Source organism: Barbus barbus (genome assembly GCF_936440315.1).
Source record: "Barbus barbus genome assembly, chromosome: 31".
NCBI classification, from domain to species: Eukaryota; Metazoa; Chordata; class Actinopteri; order Cypriniformes; family Cyprinidae; genus Barbus; species Barbus barbus.
Window position 1 is genome coordinate 19,227,796 of NC_136759.1, and position 19,513 is coordinate 19,247,308.

Consider the following 19,513-nt stretch of genomic DNA (forward strand, 5'->3'; position numbering starts at 1 on the left):
AGCAACAGGCGCATGCCAGAGCTGAGTAAAGCCTCCAGAGAGACCTAGACGCCATGTCTATAAAAAAAAAGCACTCATATATAGCAACATGTGGTCTTTTGAGTATGTTGGTGTGTTTTTTGCGTGTATACATTTGGGCTAGAGGCCAGACGTTTATAGTGGTACTTCCGGTGCTCCATGTCTGCCACCTGCTACCCATAAAGCTTCAGGGCTTTGGGAAACGTGCGCTTTTGGCCACTGACGTGAAGCTATAAAAGTAAAAGCGGTCGTGTGGCATGTGGTTCATATTGAAGAACAGAGTACAACAGTTTGTGTGAAGTTTACAACTTTGCAACGAGAAGATATGCCAAACCGTGTCAAAAGATGGTAATGATGCTGCTGCTAAACTCTCTTAAAACTTGACTTTTTTTAATAGTGATATGAAAAATAGTGATATTTTAAAAGTGAGAACTTCTGTCAAATCTGTATAATGTTTTTTAATGTATATTAAAATATATGTATATTGTTGATATTATTAGGGTGTCTTTAAAACAAACAAAAAAATATTGTTTTTTAGTTTATTGAAATAAACTTAAAAATAAAATACAAATATTATATGAAAAACTTTATTAGTAAACTTTTCTTTATTGTAAGTTAAAGTGAAAGCTGAAAATATGCGATAGTTCAAAATAATAATAAATATCAACTGTAATAAATAATACTAAAATAACACTGACTTAAATATTGCACACAAGTTATATAGACTTTTTTTCAGTCTCAGTCCCCAGTTACCTTTTTGTAAGAGCAGCTAGGACATTTTTCAAAATATCTTATTTTGTGTTTCACTGAAGAATTAATGTCTTATGGGTTTGGAATGACATAAGGGCAAGTAAGCTATAACAGAATTAAAATTTTTAGTGAACCATCTTCTTCAATTTTTCATTTTTAATGTCTTAGCGTATGTACTACTGTGTATTTTTCTCAGTGAAATTTTTATGATGTGAATGTTTAACTTGGACTAACCAGCTTTGGATATTTGCATTCTTCAGAGCAGCCTGGCTTTGTGGTGTTGTGCATCAGAACTTGAAATTACCAATGCAAATTAAGGGTAGAATGAATGACCTAATTATGTTGCATAAATAGGCCTCTTGGGAGCGAAGCAATTGTTTTTTTTAGACAGAAGTGAATACATTCTCTGTAATTTCTGTTTAATCCAATATACCATGGTTATTTGCATACTCAAAATATGAAATGAATAATTTGGATTCAATTACTAAGTGTTGGTGGCAATTTTTGAAATCCAAATCAGACAGATTACATCCTGCCTGTCCAGCGTGACTGGAAATACTGCCTTCTGTATGATGTGTCAACATTCACTTGACACCCAGCTAGTGTGCGTCCTAATAAATCTGACTTTTGGACGTTACTTTGATCCTGAGGTGAAATAAGGGCTCTTTTATTCATCATATGTATATACTCCTGCTAATGTATCCTCTTATTTGTTCTCAGCAACAGAGAGTTTGAGAGCGTGGAGATGAATAAGCTGCGTCAGAGCCTGCGCAGGAAGAAGCCCACCTACGTGCCAGAGGCCAGCCGGCCACACCAATGGCAGGCAGACGAAGAAGCTGTACGAAAGGGCAAATGCAACTTTCCTGTCCGGGTAAGCTGAGAAGTTAAATGGCAGGGCTTCCAAATTCATCCAGAGGGTTGTTAACAGACATCTTGCTTTAATCATTTAGAATAAGATGATGAACATGATCTAAAAGTGCGGTCACACAAGGCTTTCAGCATGCAAAATTACTTTAGACGTTGCAGCTAATATTGGCAAAAGGATATGACATTTTGATTAAAGACTACAAAGACAAACATTTTCTTTCTTTGGAACATGAGCACAGATGAATCATTCGCAATAAGGGTAGGAAAGCGTATAAAGCAAATGGTGTCTGTTTCATTTTGATTTAAGCTAATGTGAAATACACTACATGTCTATAGAGTGTAGTTTATGATGTTCCATAAGACATGCTGTTCTAAGAAATAACACTCATATAATTGAGTTTTTACATGAAACACATACACTAAGAGGCTGTTGTTTAAAAGCAGTACTAGTGTGAGAGGGAGAATGATAATGGGTATAATGGGAATATCCATATATAGACTGATTTTTTTTTTTTAAGGTTTGAAAGTCTGTAACACCAGTGTCTGGCTAAAGGCCAAAAGCTATAGAGCTTTGAGCAAACACAGACTTGAACTTAAAGGGTAACTTATCAAACCCCCACACAATAAAAACATCAGTTTGATGGCTGGAATAGGACACTAAGGATTGCTGTATATACTAATGTTCAAAAGTTCAGGGTCGGTAAGATTTGTTTAATGTGTTTTAAATTCTCTTGTGCTCAACAGGCTGCATTTATTTGATCAAAAATACAGTAAAAACAGTAATATTGTCAAATTTAAAAGGACTGTTTTCCATTTGAATAGATTTTAGAATTTATTCCTTTGATGAATTTTTCAGTATCATTACTCCAGTCTTCAATGTCACGTGATCTTTTAGAAATCATTCTGAAATGCTTATTTGCTGCTCAGGAAAGATGTATTATCATTATCTGTGTTGAAACCAGTTGTTCTACTAATATTTTTGTGGAAACCTTAATACGTTTTTCGGTTCTAAACAGCATTTATTTGAACTAGAAATATTTTCTAATCAATTCAGTGCATCCTTGCTGAACAAAAGTATGAATTTCTTTAAAAAATAAAACATATTTATTACCGACTCCAAACTTTTGAATGAATAATTTAATGACTTAATACAGGGTTGTCAATGTAACACACTCATTAAGATATAACAGAATTAATCATTTCCCAGAATGTGGCTAGTATTAATATTAAAGTCAAATTAGTCAATTTACTTTTTATAATTCTCTCAAAATGGCTTTTCTCACAAAATATTGATATATGAAGAGTTCAGATGCAAACGCCTCTTAAGTGCCATCTGAAAATTTCTTCTAAAATGAGCATTTTTCTCAGGTTGCTTTGTTTATGTTCAGTTATTTCACATTTGTGGCAATGAAAAGAAATGAAAAGGACCTATTCATTGCCATTAAAGTGAAATGACTGAACCTACACACAGAAGTCTGATAAAAATGCTCATTTTAGAAGAAAATTTCAAACAGCATTTAGAGGCTTTTGCATCTGAACGCTTCATATGCGATTAATGTAATTAATTAATCAGCATATCATGTAATTAATTCAATTGAAATGGTTTCACAGTATGGTTTTGAAATGAAAAGAGGCTCTTTCAAGACTAAAGATGGTCTGTGTCATTAATTAAAGTGGAGGATGTATTGCAGTGGATCTTGCATAATTAAATTCAGCCTAATTTTACTCTCCAGCCCGAGGCACCAGGAGTCTCTTTGCGAGTGAGATGTAATCCTGTAATGGCCTCTGTCCTCATGGCCACCATAATCACATAACCCTGGCTTGATGACTATTAATTGTGTCCATGTGAGGACATTTTGATTGGGTTTGGCTGGATAAAATGTCCCACAAAATACATCCTCTGCTGTGTTTTCAACGGGTTCCTCGTTGAAATCTACACTAACCCTGTTTGGACTAGTTTTCCCTGAAGAGGTTGAGTAAATTTGTGTTCCTGTCTGTTTTTCTCACATAACCTCACATAAACATAAATTACAGAGCAGTGATTTATTTTTTATTTTTTTTCACAATGCGTCGCAAATGTCGTACAGGGAAATAATGGTGTGGTAGATGCAGTGGATGAAATATAGAAAATGTGGATTTCATCAGTTTTGACCTCTCTTTATGTTTGCCTCCCTTTTCTGTCTTTTTTTTTTTTTCTTTATGCAGTACCTCGGTCTGGTGGAGGTAGAGGAGTCCAGAGGGATGCATGTGTGTGAAGAAGCAGTGAAAAAACTGAAAATGGTGAGTAGTGCTTTCCATCCCCACGCAATAAAACATATGCTTGCTGTGAAAAGCAAATTGGCAGCCAAGTAAACTCTTTTGTGCATATGTACAGTGAACCAGTACAGACAATATATTGCCATCTTAACTGAGTTAATTATATTATTATCATTATTATTATTATTATGCATCTGTCGTATGCACTAAAAATGGCATCTAGATCAGCTGCTCAATAAGTAAATATTTATGCAAATTAAATTTAGAAAATTAATATTGTGAATATACATTGTTTTTGCAAATATGAGCTTTGCAAATATTTAATTGGCTAAAAATTGCTGCTTGAGCATTGCTTTATAAAATATTTGAAGTTGCTATATGTATATATATACATGTGTGTGACCCTGGATCACAAAACCAGTCATAAGGGTCAATTCGATGCATCATAAGCTGAATAAATAAGCTTTCCATTGATGTATAGTTTGTTAGGATCGGACAATATTTGACCGAGATACAACTATTTGAAAATATTGAATCATTGAGAAAATTGCCTTTAAAGTTGTCCAAATGAAGTTCTTAGCAATGCATGTTACCAATCAAAAATTAAGTTTTGATATATTTACAGTAGGAAATTTACAAAATATCTTCATGGAGCATGATCTTTACTTAATATCCTAATGATTTTTGGCATAAAAAATCTATAATTCTGACCCATACAGTGTATTTTTGGCTATATATATATTAATAGAAGACTGGAAGATTCATATCACTCAAAAACTGTGGGAAATTTCTGCATAGTGTATACTGTACATTTGTATATAGTCTTTGTGTAGGTCAAACTGAATCATGCATAACCAGAAAAAACAATCATGTAACTAGGGCTTCATTTTGACCCTTGACACATACTGATTCTCATCCATTTGTAAAACCCCTCATGTCCTGTTTCCTCATTGCGGAAGACTATAAGCTCTTTGAGGACCTGTGAGGACTTAGGATTTAATGTACTGAGAGTCTACAAAGTCTCATTAATTTTAAAAATCAATCTTTATGGAGCGTAGCTGCTCTGTTGATGGCTATTGTCTTCAGTATTGCTGCTCTGTCAATAGTCATATCCTGAGCTTGCAAATCTCATTACTGAATTGTCAGAGCAGAACTATAATATGTAATGTTTTTTATCATGTAAAAACTTTTCACCCACTAGTGCTGTCTGTGTGACACTGTCTCTGTGTGTGTGTGTGGCCCTTGTGTTTGGGGCCCCTCCATCTGTTCATATATGCTCTGCTCTTTCATCCCCATGTTGGCAGTTCCCGCTGTGTCTGTCTACACAGTCACTTTATTTATTTTCTCTTCTTCTCCAAACCCCCAAAGCCTTTATCTCATTCTGCTTTGAGCTTGTGCTTGTTCCTTATTCTTAACCTCGGTGTTCTGCTGTCTTAGCAAATTTGGACAGTGACTTTTGGGATGCTTGTAACGTCAGCTGAAATCCCTCAGTTTTTCTTGATTTAGTTGGATCCTTCAGTTTAACTTATTCCTGCAGTTTTTTTCAAGATTAAATGCATTTCATGGTGTACTAACCTTCACTCTCTCAGACAGACTTGCACTCACAACAGATTTACTGAAAGATTTAAACCTAGAGAGCTGCCTTGCAGTCCACTGAGCCTGTCCTAAATGTGCACTCTGTGTAACTGCAGTCCACATGCAATGCTGCTTTGCTTCTTGAGTTTGGTTTTGGAAATAATAATACTAATATTATTATATTATTACTAATTGAGTGGTGGTGATTGTGCAGTGGATAAGACACATGCCTTTGGTGTGAGAGACCCGGGTTCGAATCCACTGTGAGACACCAATGTGTCCCTGAGCAAGACACTTAACCCCTAGTTGCTCCAGAGGCGTGCGACCTCTGTCATATATAGCAATTGTAAGTCGCTTTGGATAAAAGCGTCAGCTAAATGAATAAATGTAAATGTAATAATAATAGTGCCCTACTGTTTTGAGGCCCAAAAGTCAGTATTTGTTTTTTTTTTTAAATTATTATTATTTTTGAAAAAAATGTAAGGACTATAAAATATTTAAGCAAGAGCAAATGTTGTAATAATAATAAATGATATAACCCAAATTATAATACCAAATTTGACTAGTTGTCTGGCCTTAATGGGTCTTGTCCCTGAAACTCACTGCATTGCATCGCAGGTCAGCATGTTGTTGGGCAGCTCTCTGATACGCTTTGAGTACAAATTAAGCCGACAACAGCTAAACCTGACATAAAAATGCCAAAAATAGCAACAATTCTTGTGCTAGCATGCTTGATGCAGAGCAAATCAAAACCTCTGCAGTGGTGCTAATATTCCGTTGTGTCAAAAGGCTGATTTTGTTTCAATATTTCTTCTCAGAGTGGGAAAAAAACTGTCAAGGCTGTGCTTTGGGTGTCTGCTGATGGCCTGAGAGTAGTGGACGACAAAACCAAGGTAAGTGTGTATAGGCATTTTAGAATAGGGAACACTTATTCACTATTAACTACGACTTTTCCCTCAATAATCTCCTAATTTGCTGCTTATTAATAGTTAGTAAGGTAGTTATTAAGTTTAGGTATTGGGTAGGATTAGGGATGTAGAAGAAGGTCATGCAGAATAAGGCATTAATATGTGCTTAATTAGTACTAATAAATGGCTAATATTCTTGTAATATGCATGCTAATAAAATAACCCTTTATTTTAGGGTTAAGATACCCTAAAATAAAGTGTTACCGGCATTTTGTTGTGTGTCCATTGAAAGCCATTAATCAAGGATAAAAAAAGTCTTTGAAGCCCCCAAAAGCTCCCAAGCCATCAATTAGCTGAGTCCGTCAGCAAAGCGAGTAAATCTGTAGGAAACACAAAATATGCAGTAAGAGGAAGCTGGCAGGCCTCCAAAAGACCTGTCACATGACCATCCGGCTTCATGCGACATCACACAGACCGTCTCAGACACAAGATGACTTTTAAGGCCAAGGGTTCCTGTGTCTCTCACGGTTGGGTTTTTCTTTTCAAAGTTCAAGGATTAATGTAACATCCTTCCCTCACACAAAACCCGGAAAGTTAACCAGAAAAGGTCAAAGGCCTCACGTAATGAGTTCAGTTATCCCCGTTCCTCCTTTTCAGCACACACAGTAAAAGGCCACAAAGCTTTCTTTTTTTGTTTCTCGTAAGGGCCTCAGACTCAGTCATTCACTCACTATGCCCTTCTGGTAATCCTCCCGTATGCATATGAGTCAGCAGTACCACCTACTCCTTCCTGCCACTGTCACACACCACCTGTGTGTCCTGCACCTCCTCCTCTCCTCGCTCTGGTTAAAATTCACTTGTCAGTTTATTAATAACAATAAAAGGCAGGGTTCAACACTAAGGATTTTTTCTACTGGCCCAGTCGGCTTGTGGTTCAAATTTTTACTTGCCCTGTCAAACTGTTCAATAGCCCCACCACAAAAATTAATAAATAAATACAAAAATAGGTATTGTTTTCGTTGTTGTTGACCATGTATGATAAGGTTATTATGACACCAAAATTCTAGATAACAGTGCATTTTCACAATTCTGCATTCAAAATTCGATACCACAGTAAAAACTACTAGCCTAACTATTGTAACGGTATTATATTAAAATGCTTTAAGAAGTTGGTACATTTTGTAAAATGCAATAAAATCAAGAATCTGTGAATTGTTAATTCTCTAACTTTTATTTAATTGACAAAAGTACAAAGAAAAGATGTATTTAGTAAATATGAACAAATTTTGTTTTTGACGGCTGCAACATTCCAAAAAAGTAGGGACAGAGGCAAAATAAAAAAATGGGGGGAAGTCGTGGCCTAATGGTTAGAGAGTCGGACTCGTAATCGAAAGGTTGCGAGTTCGAGCCCCCGGCCGGCAGGAATTGTAGGTGGGGGGAGGGAATGTCCAGCGCTCTCTCCACCCTCAATACCACGACTGAGGTGCCCTTGAGCAAGGCACCGAACCCCCAACTGCTCCCCGGGCGCCGCAGCATGGCTGCCCACTGCTCCGGGTGTGTGTTCACGGTGTGTGTGTGTGTGTGTGCATTTGTTCACTACTCACTGCTGTGTGTGTGCACTTGGATGGGTTAAACGCAGAGCACCAATCTTGATTTCGAGTATGGGTAACCATACTTGACAATACGTCACGACTTTACTTTAAAATAAAAGTGAAAAGGTTATAGAATATCCACGTAACCATACTTGACAATACGTCACGACTTTACTTTAAAATAAAAGTGAAAAGGTTATAGAATATCCACGTTAAACTGTTTTGAAACCGTTCACAGTAAGCAGGTGAAGTGGTAATAGGCCAGGGTATCATGTTTGGGAATAAAAGGAGCATCTCAGTCTTTGCAAGCAAAGCTGGATCATGGCTCATCACTTTGTGCCAAATTTCATGAGAAAAGTGTCAGACAAATTGCAAAGAATTAAGGTCTTTCATCAAGTACCATACATAATATTGTGAAAAGATTCAGGGAATCCAGAGAAATCACAGTACATGTAGGGCAAGGCAGGAAACCTCAGTTGAATGTTCTTGACCTTTGAGCCCTCAGATGGCATTGCATAAGAAACCGTCATGCTACGGTGTTAAATAGAGCCACATGGGCTCAGGAGTACTTCAGAAAACCACTGTCATTTACCACAGTCTGCTGCTGCATCAAGAAATGCAGCTTGAATATATGTTACTCTAGGAGAAAGCTATACATTAATTCTATGCAGCGATGCTGCCGGCTTCTCTGGGCCAAAGCACATCTCAGATAGTCAAAAAGACAGTGAAAATGTGTGTTGTACTCAAATGAGTTCACATTTCAACTTGATTTCGAGTTCTCAGTCCCAAAGACCAAAGGGACCATCGAGACTTTCATTAGCGACAGAAGCAAAAGCAAATGTCTGTCATGGTATGGGGGTTCAACAGAGCAAATTGCATGGGTGACTGGCATGTGTGCGAAGGTACCATTGACATGGAGGCATATATTGGGATTGTACAGAGACATATACTGCCATCAAGATGATGTAGCCATCAAAATCAAAATTGGTTCATATTTACAAAATACATTACGTGGAAACATTGGAAATCTTTTCTTTGTACTTTTGTCAATTTAAATAAAAGTTAAAGAGAATGATCAAATCACCGATTCTTGATTTTATTGCATTTTACAAAATGTCCCAACTTCTCTGGAATTGGGGTTGCATATTATAACATTTTAAAGGCAAATTAACAGTCTGTAATAAAATAAGAACAAATAAATAAAAATAGAATAAAGGCACAAATTAAATAAACCGTTTATCAGGTACATAAATTAAATAATCAAATGTAAAATAACACTGCATAGTCTTCACTGGGAATAGTTCACCCAAAAATGAAAATTTGCTGAAAATGTAATTAGGTCATTCAAGATGTAGATGAGGTTGTTTGTTCATCGAATCAAATCTGGAGAAATGTAGCATAACATTACTTGCTTACTAATGGATTCTCCGTAGTGAATGGGTGCCGTCAGAATGAGAATCCAAACAGCTGATAAAAGCATCACAATAATCCACATGACTCCAGTCCATCAGTTAACATCTTGTGAAGAAAAAAGCTGCATGTTTGTAAAGAACAAATCCATTGTTAAGAAATTTTAACTTTAAAATGTCACTTCTGTCAGAAATTTGACTCCATAATCCATAATAACTCTTCCTCCAGTGAAAAAGTTAGTCCTCTGTTGTCCTCTCATACCAACATATTTATTTACAAATGTTTTAGACTATTTTCACTTGTAAATGTTGCAAGCAATACGAAGAAAGCAATATTATTGATAACAGACTTGTATTTTAGCTGAAAGCAATGATTTTCTTTTTATTAATGTTAATGACACAGACAGCAGCAGGTATGTTAGGATGGATCCATTATACTGATACACATCCGATTTCCCTCTCAAATGTTTATGTTCATTTAAGACATAACCAACTGTGTTTATGAGGATACTTGCCAAGATGATTATTATGACATAATACTTTGTGTTTTTGTGTGTTCAAGCACAATAAGATGTGGAAGAGAACTTATTTTCGGTGTACATATTTTCTTATATTTAGCAAGTACCAAATTTTCACATCTTCTTGCACCTGAATGGTTTCAATGTTTAAATTGCCAAAACACTTGCAAATGATAAGCTTTCTTGAATTTCTTGAATTCCTTCATCTGTCTTGAGCATCTCTCACACTTGTCCTGGGCCATCGGCCAGTACTTATTGTCGAGCCCTGAAAGTGCTATTGATTACAAGACCAGACTGTCTTATTCCTGACAACTGAGATGAGTCAGAAGTCATGGACCCATAAAGTTCTTCCCATCCAATGTAAACCCCCATGTTTCCCCCAGAACACAACCATCCACGACGAAGCCCTGTGGTCAGTAATTGGCTAACAATGAATGGGCCCCTCACCTCGACCCAGTCTTCCTCTGCTTCATCCCTCACCTACCACTTCTACAGTGTTCAGCTCATGCATTATGTATGTACTGTGGCCCCCTAACAAGGAAACACTAGCCACTGTTACAGTGGGAGGTCCAGGCTACACAAAAAGCTATAGTCATGTTAGAAGAATCAAAAGGACAAAACGGTACAGTGTGGTTGGGTCATGGACAAATAAGAATCTAGTTTAAAACATGGCTTTCTAGTTCCTGGGATGTAATTTAAATTTGTATTCAAGTTGGTTTCATGTTTTTTAAACACTGTAATGCCATTTGTATTAAATCTAGTGATTTAAGGAGCGCTATCATTGAGCACTTTGAAAATACTTTACTTTCTTGTTATTTGTGTTCAAACTTTTTATGTCATTTAAGATGCCACAAACAACGACCGGTCCGCCCCTTTTAACTTTCTCTGTAGGACCTCATTGTTGACCAGACCATTGAGAAGGTGTCCTTCTGTGCACCTGACCGTAATTACGACAAAGCATTCTCCTACATCTGCCGTGATGGAACGACTCGCCGCTGGATATGCCACTGCTTCATGGCCTTGAAGGACTCGGTGAGGAGAACCCAGCGGGGATTAATTCTTCAGCCTCTATTCCCCCGCAAAGTGGGATTAAGAAAAGGATTATGGCAGTGTTATCTCAACCGGAATAACCGCTTAGAGACTGATCTGTACTTGGGGCACAGAGGAAAACACATTAAGGACTAGAATGAAATGGAATTTTGATAAGGATCCGAATACTAGTCTAGACAAAAACATTTTGTGACCATATGATGTTTTTGTCTGTCCCATAATAGTATATGCAAACACAGACTAACCTAGTTATGCTACTCTGTAAAAAAATTATTTTCACAGAATTTTTCTCTTTCATTCTTCAGGCAACATGTCTAAACATCGTTAAAACACAACACATTTACTTACAAAGTAAAATTGTAGCTCTTGTTTTCATATCTCAAAGTTTATTTTTCTTAGTTTATTGGTTAATAGTTTTTCTTGTTTTAAGCGTAAATCTACATGCATGGGGGGAATATCTATCTATCTATCTATCTATCTATCTATCTATCTATCTATCTATCTATCTATCTATCTATCTATCTATCTATCTTTTCATGGTTAACAAGACAAAAAACTAATAAAATGTTATCTTTAATTATTATGATATCTACATACATATGGGAAAATATAAGCTTAAGTAAGATATATTGTCAGAAATTTAATCTTTAAATATACAGTATATATATATATATATATATACATACATACAGTATATGAAGAGTTCCAATGCAAAAGCTTCTAAAAGCCATCTTGGTCAAAATGAGATAACGATACTGATTGAATGCTCTCCACACATAGAATATGTTCATCAAGTACTTTCACTTCAAATGCGCTTAATACCAGCCTCAAGCCATTCAGAAGTACCAGTACTTACATAGAAACATATACATAGTAGCCAGAAAGAAATGCTGATTTTAAAGATAAACGTCAGATGTACTTAGAGGCTTTTGCATCCGAACCATTCATACATATATACAGTGGTGTGAAAAAGTGTTGGCCCCCTTCCTGATTTTTTATTTTTTTGCATGTTTGTCACAGTTTAATGTTTCAGATCATCAAACTAATTTAAATATTAATCAAAGATAACACAAGTAAACACAACTTGCAGTTTTTGAATGAAGTTTTTTATTATGAAGGGAAAACAAAATCCAAACCCACATGGCCCTGTGTGAAAAAGTGTTTGCCCCCTAAACCTAATAACTGGTTGGGCCACCCTTAGCAGCAACAACTGCAATCAAGCGTTTGCAATAACTTGCAATGAGTCTGTTACAGCGCTGTTACAGCCCACTCATCTTGGCAGAATTGTTGTAATTCAGCCACACTGGAGGGTTTTCGAGCATGAACTGCCTTTTTAAGGTCATTGCCACAGCATCCCAATAGGATTCAGGTCAGGACTTTGACTAGGCCACTCCAAAGTCTTCATTTTGTTTTTCTTCAGCTATTCAGAGGTGGATTTGCTGGTGTGTTTTGGATCATTGTCCTGCTGCAGAACCCAAGTTCGCTTCAGCTTGAGATCACGAACTGATGGCCGGACATTGTTCTTCAGGATTTTTTGGTAGATAGCTGAATTCATGGTTCCATTTATCACAGCAAGTATTCCAGGTCCTGAAGCAGCTAAACAGCCCCAGACCATCACACTACCACCACCATATTTTACTGTTGGTATGATGCTCTTTTTCTGAAATGCTGTGTTACTTTTACGCCAGATGTAATGGGACACACACCTTCTAAAAACTTTTGTCTCGTCAGTTCACAGAGTATTTTCCCAGAAGTCTTGGGGATCATCAAGATGTTTTCTGGCAAACCTGAGACGAGCCTTTATGTTCTTTTTGCTCAGCAGCGGGTTTTGGCTTGGAACTCTGCCATACAGGCCATTTTTGCCCAGTCTCTGAACACTGGAGTCATGAACACTGACAAACACTTTTTCACACAGGGCCATGTGGGTTTGGATTTTGTTTTCCCTTCATAAAAAAACCCTTCATTTAAAAACTGCATGATGTGTTTACTTGTGTTATCGTTGATTTAATATTTACATTTGTTTGATGATCTGAAACATTAAAGTGTGACAAACATGCAAAAAAATCAGGAAGGGGGCCAACACTTTTTCACATATGGAACAGTAAAGACAAAATTGCTCTGTTGGCTGTGGAGTCAAGACGATTGTGATTTAAATATTATTAAAATATGAAATATGAGATATTAAAATATTAAAAGATGAATATGAGACAAAACTACAGAATGTCACATTTTATTATTAGCCATCACCAGACTCTTGGTCTCATCCTTTGAAATGCTTTTCCCAGCCTTTAATGCAGCCAACTCCAATTGTTGCTTGTTTTGGGGAGTTTCTGCCTTTACTCTCCTCTTCAGCTGGTGAAATTCATGTTCAATCAGATTTAAATCTGGAGATTGACTTGGGCAATCTAAGACTTTCCATTTCTTTGCCCTTATAAATTCCTTGACTGAACTGGCAGGGTGTTTTGGGTCATTGTCCTGATGCAATATGAAGCACTTCCCAATGAATCTGGTGGCATTTTCTTGAATATTGGTAGGCAAGATGGTTTTGTACCCTTCCAAATTCATTCTGCTAATGTCATCATACATTAAGTCATCAGTAAAGTTGAGAGGGCCTGTTCCAGAGACAGCCATGCATGCCCATGCCATGACACCACCTCCACCATGCTTTACAGATGAGGCTGTATGCTTGGGATCATTGCAGTTCCCTTTTTTTCTCCACATTTTTGCTTTCCCATCACTTAGATAAAGGTTCATCTTTGTCTCATCGGTCCATACACACAGTTCCAAAACTCTTCTGGCTCACCTTTGTGCTTTTTTGCAAACTCTAATCTTGCCTTTCTATTTTTGGTGCTGGTCAGAGGTTTGCATCTTGCTGTGTAGCATCTGTAATTCTGTGTCAAAGTCTCCTGAGGACAGTAGATTGTCAGAGCATCACCCCAGCTTTCTGGAAGTTGTTGGTGATTTTACAGACATGTCTTTTAGGATACATTTTCACAGCTTTTATGATTTGTCTGTCATCAGCTACTGTTGTTTTCTCAGCCGATCAGGTAGTTGTTGGTTGCTGGTGTCGCTGGTGGTTTCCAAACTCTTGATTTCTCCATGCCCTTTGTTTTTGCTACAGCTCTAATTGATTTCCTCTTTTCTTTTAGCATCCAAATTGCTTGCTTTTCTCTCAAAGTCAGCTTCCTCATCTTCATCCTGGTTTGTGTGTGTCATCATCGAATGCAAGATTCAGAATACAGAAGTAATGGATATAACTGATACGACACATTCCCTGTTTTTAATATCTGAAGAATTAATGCAACGGGACACAGCTGATCACTTAGAAAGACCTGTGAGGCAACTGTTCCAATACTTATGCTCACATCAGAGGGATGAAACTCTAAAAGTGCTGAACTTCTTAGCTGGTAAAACATCTGTGTTGAATCACCCAATAATAAAATGGGACATTCTGTAGTTTTGTCTCATATTCGTCTTTTAATCATATTTGTAAATGTCTTGACTCCACAGCCAACAGAGCAATTTTGTCTTTATTGTTCCAGTACCTTTGGAGGGCACTTTATGTATTATATATGCGATATGTTACTGGAACAAGACAAAGAAGCGAATTAAAAAAAAAATTACAGTGTTGCCATGATGCTAATATATCATCATCCAAAACATTATTATTATAAAAATTCTACATACATATGGGAAAAATAAGCTTAATTTAAGATGTATTATCAGAGGAGGTCTTTAATATCTTTCATTTTATATATATATTATTTTTTTAAATGTTTTATTATTATAAGTTATGTATAATGTAAATATATTTATTTTTATTTATTTTTTACTGGAACAAAAAAAAAATTACAAAAAAGCTAATTAAAAAAATCTTTGGAGTGTACAGTGTTGTCATGATGCTAATGGAACATCCTCCACAACATTAGGGTGAACGTTTGAGTCATGCGGTCGGATGCGCCTTTGCCGCTTGCCTTGAGCGGAAGCAACGCAGAGAGAAGGAGTGCGGGGTCACAGCTTCCTTCGATGCAAGCCGCACATCATTTGTGAGGGAAGGCTCCTTCCGCGTCTCCTCAGCTGGACAGCAGAGTGACCGAGAGGACATCATGAAACAACTGCAGGACAAAAAGAAAGGTCAGTCTCATTACAATCACTCTCAAACCCCATAGGACCTATCTGTGAAAAATAATTCTTATTAGTGAGCGTGCCTCTCTGCAGAAGTGTGTGGAATTTCTGCAATGCTACCTGGAAATGCATCTCCTCCAGAAGGAGCGGCATCACCGGGGGAGCGAGCGGAGCCAGGCGGGCCTCACGCCATCCCACGCCGCCACGCTCCTATCGAGCAGCTGGTGCGGCAGGGCTCTTTCCGTGGCTTTCCACAACTTAGCCAGAAGAACTCACCTTTCAAACGGCAGCTCTCCCTACGCTTGAACGATCTCCCATCAACCCTGCAGCGCAAGACGGACTTCCAGACCAAGAACCCAGGTTAGAGATTTTTGTGTACTCAAGCAGCGTAAGTGTAATGGAACCATAATGTTGACCCAGTACCCATGTTTACCCATGTGATAGTACTGACTGCAATTTATGTGTACTGTGCGTCATCAACCAGAGGACTTTGACATTTCAAATGTATCTCATGTTGAGCCTGCAAACAAATAAGTAGTACAAAAGCCCTCTATTTCCACTGAAACCTTATGATTGTACCCATAAAATCGCTTGAGCGTGTATTCCAGACCATAAAGTGCTACATTTACCTGTAGATATGTGATGTATAGGTACTTTCCATTGATCCTTTCTAGTGTAGTGCTCTATTAATAACATGTTTTGCATTTGCAAAATTGAACTGCTGCCTGATCTCTAGCTTAATCCCTTAGATTAGATTCTAAAAGGGGAATTATGAGTCGTATGTTTTTTTATGGGTCATGTTTTATGTTTGACTGGGTTTATTCATGAATAATGTAAATGAATATGTAGGAAGTTTGAGGACATCACGTTTTATGTAGTACAATTGTTTTTCTTGTTTCGAATACTGTAATACAAACCAGAACGATTTTTTTTTTTTTTTTTTTTAGAGAAACAGCTACAGTATATTAAAATCTGATAATTACTGTCATGTTATGGCTGCTAACCATTATTATAACCATATTAAAATTATGTTCTGTATTGTGTAAAAAAGTATGGTAATGGCAATCTAAATTTAAAAATAGGGGAAATTACCATGCACAATTAAAAATCAAATATCATCCCATACATATTATGAATCCATATGATAAATTAAAAAATTCTGTAATATTGTTTGGTAATTGATATGATACCATTAAAAAGTTTGGGGACAGTAAGATGGCTCTTATGCTCACCAATTGCTGCTAACAATTTATCAAAAATACAGTAAAACTATAATATTGTAAAATATTATTATAATTTTACTGAATTTTCACCATCATTACTCCAGTCTTCAGTGTAACATGATCCTTCAGAAATCATTCTAATATGTGATTTGCTGCACAAGAACTTTTTATTTTATTTTATTATTATCAATGTTGAAAACAGTTGTGTTGCTTAATATATTTCTGGAAACTGATACATTTTTTTCTGGGGGTTTTGATGAATAAACAGTTCAGAATAAACAGTTGCACTTATTTTTTTGTAACATTATAAATTAAAATTTTTAATTTAACGCATACTTTCAAACAAACTGGAAAAAAACAACAAACCCAAACTATTTAATGGATGATGCATCTCTACCTTACATCATAGATCCAGGTTTTATCAAGCAAAATCCCATAAACTGTATACATGGCCCACTGAAATAAGCCAAACCGGTGTGATTGACCTCTTCTATTGGTGTGTGTCAGTTCCAGAGATGGATCTATCAGTGGCAGGAGAGGTGGACAGCATAAATGCTCTGTGCTGCCAAATCAACAGCTCTTTCACCAAACCATCTGAGGAGCTGTGTGCCAAAGCCAATAGCAACTGCTTACCAGTTTGCAGTGCTCCACCTGCCATTCCCCCTCCACCTGCTCCACTGCAAGGTAACACAGACAGCACAATCCCATATACAGTGTGGAATAATTAAGATTTTGAAATGTTTTTGAAAGAAGTCTCTAATGCTCACCAAGGCTGCATTTATCTGATTAATTATGTGACCTGTGCTGGCAAAATGAGCAAATGTTGAAAAGAAATGTAAATGTACAAAATTTTAATTTGTACTCTATTAAAATACCTTCAAAATGATGTATGAGTTGGAATCGGACGAAAAATCGGACGAGTCAGCAATTTAGAGAAAAACTGAAAACTAAAGTTTTCTGAAGGTTCCAAAGCAAAATCACCTAGCAACATTACATCTCTTCCCCCACTTCTTTTCTTAATAATCATTACTAGATTAATAATCACAATACAGCAATTTTTTATTTTATTGTTATAAATAAGAACCGATGCAAAAAAAAAACAAATAGAAAGAAGCAAGTATATAGTTGAGGGGTGGTGTTGTTTATTTTTTGGGTGAACTATCCCTTTAAGATATATAGTGTAATGCACGGATTTAATATAACGTTACTCAGCCTATGTATTTCCCCAACAGTTCCCTAAACGTTCACTTAAGCAATAACAGATTATATTTGCGTGAATACTTAAATATATTTAGCCTATTGTAAATCGGGATAGAGTGCCATCGGTGTCTGTAGTCTTTATGTGTGCGCTTTGGATGAGAGGCAGCATGAGAAGCGAGTGGAGAAAAGCTATTCCTCTCAGAAAACGTACAAATAAAGATACTTTGAGATGTTTAATTACTATTTGGAGCACTGGGATCACTAGATGAGGATTTAATGTACTCACTTTTGTGAAAAGCTCAAAATAGACATTTTTCACTTTTTTCGCCTGTAGCTCAAAATTAGCTTGTGCGCATTTTGCCAGCATGGTTACATATTAAGAAACGTGTCTTGAGGCATGTTTTAACATTCTTACTCCTTTCACTTCCCAGCTACAAGCTCATGGGTTCAGACAGAGCCGGCTGTCCAGTCTCCTCCACCCGTTCCTCAGGGAGGCCACAAACGAACCCCGTCCGAAGCAGAACGCTGGTTGGAGGAAGTGGCTAAAGCGGTGAAAACCCAGCAGCAGACTCCACCGATCCTACCACCACCACCCACTCAGCAATCTCTGCCGGTGCCCACCATGCCCATCGCACCCGGTTCCCTCCCCTCGTCCATGCAGCCGTTCCCGATGGCCTTTGACGTCACCCCCGCACCCGTAGGCATGTTCGCCCAACAGCCCCTTCAACCGGCTTTTGTACCTATGCAGCCATACATGCCCAGTCTGGCCAACAGTATGACCTATCCCAATGCCAGTGTGCCCGTGGTGGGCATCACACCGTCACAGATGGTGGCTAATGTATTCTGCACTGCAGCCGGGACAGGGGGTGGTGGAGTGGCGATGGGGATCGGGATGGGGCCAAAGACGGGTATGCTTGGCGGTGGCCAACAATCAGCTTTCCCCACCTTGTCCGGAGGCTTCCCAACCACCACGTTCCCATCTCCTCCAACCGTCAACGGACATCCGCATAATTCCTTTCCATCAACGACCACGACTACGAGTGTCACACAAAACGGTGGTACTGTAAAAAGCGGCACTAGCTGGCCGATGGAGAGTCTGAATCTGAATCCCACATGTAGTTCCCAGGAAGCAGAGCATTTTGAGGCAAAGTGGGCTGCTCTGGAGTCCAAATCGCAAGCGAAGGCGCAAAACCCTTTTTCGAATGACTTACAAAAGACTTTTGAGATTGAACTATAATTGTAAGGAGACTCTGAACTATTTCATACCCCATTCCCCTTCCTCTTTTTTGTCTCCTAAAGGGTTATCTTAGGCTCAAGGGCATTGGTTGATGTAAGAGAACATTCGGTTGCATTTTGCGTCATTTCGAGAATCATGTTTTGGAGAACAGAAAGACCGTCACAACATGTTCAGCACTTACAAGACAGCTTGAAAGAGAAACCTGCACATTACTTTCACCGGTAATGACCCTTGCTTGGAAAATGAATGATTTTGCTTGAAGGAAATATTGAAATTAGGGGATGGTCGAAGTTTATTTATTGTTCTTATTTGCTTATAATGATTATTTTTAATCAGATTTGAATTATTCTCAGTTTTCCCTTATTTATTTCTATTGAACAGGGTGAAGGATTACTGGTGGAATAAATTGGCTACTTGAAAATTGATTCACCAAATGATAGATTAAATAATTTGGGTTATGTTATCTTGTAGAACTGAGTTTACGTTGTGGTGTAAATAGCATGCGTTCAGTTTACTTTATTTATTGCCAGTTTCTGTGGCCGTTAGGTTCATTAATTCCAAATGAATCAGAACCATTGAAGGATCTGCTCTGAACCAAGTGGATACCAAAAGTTCCACCAACAAGCACATTCCAACCCTGATTATACGATCGAGATCCATCATGCAATGGAAAACTAGACCGAAATGCCACTGTAGTGACCTTGACTTCTAGTAATTAACCTTTTAGAGATTTGGAACAACATTTCTGAGGTTTATAGTTTTATTTTTATAATCAGTTTAGCCAG

General features: G+C 37.5%; 1 protein-coding gene across 1 annotated transcript; it reads left to right on the plus strand.

Moving 5' to 3' along the window:
- Positions 1-1,498: 1,498 nt before the first annotated feature.
- On the plus strand, positions 1,499-18,728 carry LOC306851508 (numb-like protein; the record flags this gene model as incomplete). Its single annotated transcript, XM_079387790.1, has 8 exons — positions 1,499-1,639; positions 3,841-3,915; positions 6,285-6,359; positions 10,785-10,925; positions 14,873-15,077; positions 15,162-15,428; positions 16,799-16,975; positions 17,923-18,728. Exons 1-8 carry the CDS (start codon positions 1,514-1,516, stop codon positions 18,726-18,728), a joined length of 1,872 nt encoding a protein of 623 aa, XP_079243916.1. The 5' UTR covers positions 1,499-1,513.
- Between the last annotated feature and the right edge of the window lie 785 nt (positions 18,729-19,513).